The sequence below is a fragment of the Argiope bruennichi genome, chromosome 2 (assembly GCF_947563725.1).
Source record: "Argiope bruennichi chromosome 2, qqArgBrue1.1, whole genome shotgun sequence".
Taxonomy (NCBI): domain Eukaryota; kingdom Metazoa; phylum Arthropoda; class Arachnida; order Araneae; family Araneidae; genus Argiope; species Argiope bruennichi.
In genome coordinates this window covers 92,907,669-92,913,152 of record NC_079152.1, presented here as the reverse complement: position 1 = coordinate 92,913,152, position 5,484 = coordinate 92,907,669, and the positions used below count along the sequence as shown (strand labels likewise).

The window sequence follows — 5,484 nt, the reverse complement described above, 5'->3', positions numbered from 1 at the left end:
CATTAACGAAGTAATCTGTAAATTTTAATAACAAAATGAAAGGATAAATATATATATCAATTAGGCAAACTAGAAAGAATTTAAATATACAATTTTTTTAAATATGCTTTTATTATTGGGATACATATACTTTCAATGAATGCCATTTGAACTCAAACTCAAAATGCAAATTAAAAAACAATGTTTATCTCTCCCTTGATTATTTAACCATTAAATTATGGGCTTTTTCAATATTAAATTGAGAATTTTATTCACAACTTAATATTGGATAGATCATACAATTTTTATTCACAACAACACAGCTATCTTTAAATATTTAATTAACTAATTCCATGGAAACAAACTGCTTCAGTCGCTCTAAATACTGTCCATACAACTCCACGTCGTTGTGACCAGCTCCTTCAACCCAAAGTGGCTCAACTGCTCTAGGACAACTTTCATAAATAGCCAGACCATGAGAAAAATCAATAACTTCATCCTCTGTTCCGTGGATTACAAGGACGGGAGAAGTAACTTTGGGTACTTTGTCAATGCTAGAATACAAAAAACATGAACTCAATATAAATATAATAAATTATATAAGCATCGGAATACGATGGTAAAAAAGAAAAGAATTCAGTATATGAAAAATATACACCTCAGTACAGACATATATAAAAGATTTGGTTTAGTTTAATTAGTATGGTTCATTTTTTTAAAGCTGTATGATATTTTTGGAGAAATAAACTTAATAATTTTGTTCAGATACAGAAGTTTTGGAGGATGAGTAGGATTCCTCATCATTACACAAGAGGAAGCAAAGTTTAAACCTAAATATTCAGCACACATCATATTGACATATTCAATACATGATAGCATTGGATCTTAAAACTGGAATTTGCTCATGCTAAAGCTGAAACACTGTCACAATACCAAATCAAAGCATGGAATTTTCGTAAAAATATCCAAATTTAAATAACAATCACCTGAATTCCCAGATATTTTTCTTCAAAATTTACAAAATAGAAACCCTATTCTGGAGCGTTCTATAGCGTTAAAATATGATATACTTTAATTTAGGATCTACAAAAATAAACAGATTTACAGAAGGACAATTATTAACATCTAATTCTCCGTTTCAATTTAAAAATATTGCTAATTAAGCAAAAGAAGTTGATACTGGGAAGATTTAATATAGCCTGAGCCAAAATGTAGACACACAAACAATTTACATTGAAGATATAATAGAAACAAGATTAAATCTATGATATATTTTTTTAAAATTATATTTAAGACAATGGTGCTTCTATTCTTTATTTAATCATTAGGTTGAATATTTCTCTTGGAGAAGTATCAAAAATGAGAAGAAACAAACATCTACTTGCTGTTAAAAAACAAGCACGGGAGACAAGAAAAACATCACCATAATGTCAAAGAGTACAGAATAAATGCAAAGCATGCTAAAAACTGACAGTTCAAAAATAAACCATTTCTTAAAATACCAATTTCAGAAATTTAACAACTCATTTATAAAGATCACTAAACTAAGCCCTTCCCAAGGTTTATTTTAAATCTGCAAGAGTATAAAAAAGTATATATATCATTCTTGAAATAAAATAAATCTTGAAGAACACTGAAATATAATTTTCTTATTTACAATTTCTTTTTAATTTATAAAACTGATCAGTTGTTTTAATGTATCTTAGCAGGCAACAGGTCATAATATCAAATTATTTCAATAGAAAATACATTATGTAAAGTTAATTTTAATCGCTTAGTTCAAAAACAGCTTCACTTTTCAATTTATTATGCACCAAGATCTATAAAAGAAAATGTTATATGATTCCCCCTTTAATATACAAGAAAGATATAGTTTTGCTAAATAAATTTATTCATTCTATTAAGAAGCCTGCTTATAAGACAGATGGAAAATCATTTCTTTAGTATTTAAAAGAACATGAACAGATAAAATAAATCTTATAGATAATGTATATAAATTTTCTTTGTACAGAACTACCATCAAAGAAAATGCAGACTCATGCAAAGTTGACTAATCACTTTAAAAATACTTTTTAATTATCAATAACGGTCATAAATATTGTTAAATATAATTCATAACAGAAAATTGTACAAAAAATAAATAAATAAACATAATTTCATGCAATGCCTCTATATTGCAAATATATACTTCCAATCCATACTTTATTTCACTTTTCTTATATCTTATTGGAAGGAAGAAACCTTATTACTCTCCTCTAATCGATATTTTAGAATATAAATTTTTTCAATTACTGATTTTATTGATGGAGGAATGAGAAGAACACAAATGAATGCTTTGAAACAAAATATTAATTCTTCAATTAAAAATAATAAACTGAAATATTAATAATGATACAAAAGCACTGCAATCAAAAAGAATAAGATAGAAACTTATGTAATTTTTTATTTGAAACTTTTACTCATGCAATAGTGCTTTTAAAATCACATAATTTTATGAATTAACTGAAAATAAATCAGTATAAATTTAAATTCCAAAAAAAACTAAAAAAAAAAATGTTAAACGAAGTCTGACAAACCATGTATTAACATACTGAAAAATATTTAGTGAACAGATCTAGAAATAACTTTTCTGGTTACTAAAATTATAAAAAAAGAATTAAAAAAGCAAAATATATAAAAATGAGAAGTTGAAATGTTTAATACCTTCTATATTGCATAAATATAACAAGAAACTTAACTATGTGACACCTACATTTAAAAAAAAAAATCAAACTGTTTTGGAAGCTTTTCTTTGATAACAGAAAATATTTATTTATAAGCATTAAAAATAATAGAGTTTCAAAGTATTTATTTCTGCACTTGATATATTTGTCTAAAAAAACGAAAAATTTACATAAGTTTTTCCTCTAAAGTATTTTGTATGAATAGCTTTCATTATTTGAAGATTTGTCACATTGTCCATTCTCGGAACGAATAGTTGAATACTTTCATTGTAGGATAGTAAGGTCACAATATGTATAGAAAATGTATTGTCAATGTAAAATTTGTTCTCTAAAGTACAGAAAATACTATTTAAAAAAAACATTGTCAAGCTTTACAAGCAATGGTATTTGAAAGTTTAAAGCAAATATGACTACAAAAGAGATTATCAACTCAAAATCCATATTTTTGTGGAATATAACAAAGATACAGACATTCAGTGAATGCTAATTACATCCCACTTTTGAGATGCTAATACTAAATTTAAGTCCCTCAATAACAAGCTCAAAAAATAGCAAAATCGTATCTGCTATTAAAAATATAAACATGCAATGTATGACAATTTGATCCAAAAAAAAATAAAAAATACTTATAATTAAGAATTTAGTCAAGAATTACATTTTTGTTCTATGATGGTGATTTAATGAAAAATATCTAGATACTATCTATAAAATATCAGTTTCCATATCTTACCATATTAAGTCTTCAGACATCAAAACACTAAAGACAGTTGCAACTTCCAGAACATCAAAACAATAAATAGGCAGTTATAAGTTTTGGTCTTAAAAATATCCTAATCACTATAATTTTTTAAATACAATAAAACAAAATTGTATTTCTTTTAAAACTAAACTAAATGGCAATTAGATCTAAATAATAATGGCTAGAACAGATGTATTTCTCACAATAATGTTCTATATTTTACATGATTAATGTTGCTAAGAACTAATCTTCAGATTAAATTAAAATTATGAAGACAAAAAAAGTCCATAGCAACAATGTATATATATAGGATGGTTTTGAAAATGTACTAATTTAACATTCAAAATCAAAATTAAAGCAGTCATTTAAATATTTATTTTACAAGAAATTGTCATCTTACCTAGGAAAAGCATCAAAAAACCAAGTTCTTTTTGTGTTGGGGAAAGCAACACGCATTCCTGACATTAAGGGCGAGTGAAGTATCACGGCTCCCACTTCGTATCTAGAAGCCAAATCTACTGTAGGCACTGTACCAATACTCTGACCATATAAAATGATATTTTCTGGACTTATTCCATAACGAGTCCGCAATGCATGCCAAGCAGCGTCCACATCGGCATACAAATTTTTTTCGGATGGTTTCCCCGTACTGATCCCATATCCAGAATAATCATAACTGAAAATATTGCAATTAATTCTAGATCCGAGTCCAAGATAGAAGCTGCTCATCTGCCCCAAGTCCACAGCATTACCATGACTAAAAAGGATGGTAAATCGTGCATTGGGGGTGCAGCGAACAAACATACATGCAATTCGGTTTCCCCGGGGAGTTCTTGTGAAGAAAACCTCTGTACCTTCCAGTTCCCTCTGAGAATATTGCCATTCTGCTCGATCGGTCAAATTCAGAGTAAATTTAGTTCCAGTTTCATCAGGTACAAAAGAATAAGTTGGTTCAGGAGGCAGAAATGCAACCTTAGCAGCTATTCTTGATGGAAACGGAGGACAACAAAATAAACAACATAACTCACTAAAAGATAAACCGTTCATTTCCTAAACAAAATAAAAGGATCTACAATTTTGAATATTAGGATCAACAATCTTTCCTCCACATAGCTACGAAATTTTGATATAAATTGTAATTAGACAAAAGAAACATCGCATGCTAGGTAAACTAGTTCACAAAAGAATACAAAAATTATCCATCTACAACACTACACTCCCCCACAACCTCAGCTCTCTTATGACGTCATGCGGATATGGTTCCGCGCGCTGCACAGCTGATATTCTCATATGTTTTGAAGATTTTTAAAAAACATGATAGATAAGACAAAAAATATTATTGAACTCGCAATTAAAAACTTCCCAAATAAACTATTAATATTATCAGAATACGATGGTATTTATCAACTTTTACAATAAAAACCGTAAAACAAAACCTGAAATGTAATTACGGTTTGTCTAATATGCATTTAACTGTAAGAGTAAGGCTTTATCAAAAGCATAGATTTCTTCAAGAGCTTTCATGGTGAATCATTCAAACAACATTTCCTATAAAAAATATGCCAGGAACTATTTGTTTTTAACTTTGTAAATATCTGTTGTCTCTTCCGTAAAATTGGTCTCGATTCAGTCTCAAAGATTGTACATCTGGTTATAGTGCGACTTCAATCAAATAAAACGACATTTTACACAAATTTAAAGCAGTGTTCTTGTACACTTGGTTTTAAAATTCAAAGAATGAAGTGTTCAATTTGGATTTCTTCTTCTCCACTATGCTCTACTTCAAGAAAGATGAAAATCTAGAACACATCATTTTTAGTGCACAAAATTCAAAGAACATTGAAATATTTTAAGAAAAGAGTTCGGATGCATTCCATTCTCTTTCAGTTGGATTTTTGATCTCGTCGCTTACAATATTAAATATTGTACATGTTTTCTTTTTTATTTATTTGCTTCTTTTTCCTTTTTTTCATGATTTATTAAATCCCTCCCCTATTAATAATAATAATACTTATTATTTTTTAATGTCTTGGAAACATAGCG

General features: G+C 28.0%; 1 protein-coding gene across 1 annotated transcript; it reads right to left on the bottom strand.

Moving 5' to 3' along the window:
* Positions 1-293: 293 nt before the first annotated feature.
* LOC129960242 (alpha/beta hydrolase domain-containing protein 17B-like) lies at positions 294-4,803 on the bottom strand. The gene is made up of 2 exons (XM_056073509.1): positions 3,842-4,803; positions 294-533 (listed from the first exon to the last, which is right to left on the bottom strand). The coding sequence occupies exons 1-2, from the start codon at positions 4,486-4,488 to the stop codon at positions 317-319; spliced, it is 864 nt and encodes a 287-aa protein (XP_055929484.1). The 5' UTR covers positions 4,489-4,803; the 3' UTR covers positions 294-316.
* Between the last annotated feature and the right edge of the window lie 681 nt (positions 4,804-5,484).

Bases quoted from the DNA above. Each gene is read 5' to 3' on its own strand.
- LOC129960242 (XM_056073509.1), bottom strand. From the start codon at position 4,488: ATGAACGGTTTATCTTTTAGTGAGTTATGTTGTTTATTTTGTTGTCCT. The intron at 534-3,841 runs GTAAGATGACAA...TTTGTATTCTAG, and splicing joins TTTTTTGATGCTTTTCCTAG to CATTGACAAAGTACCCAAAG.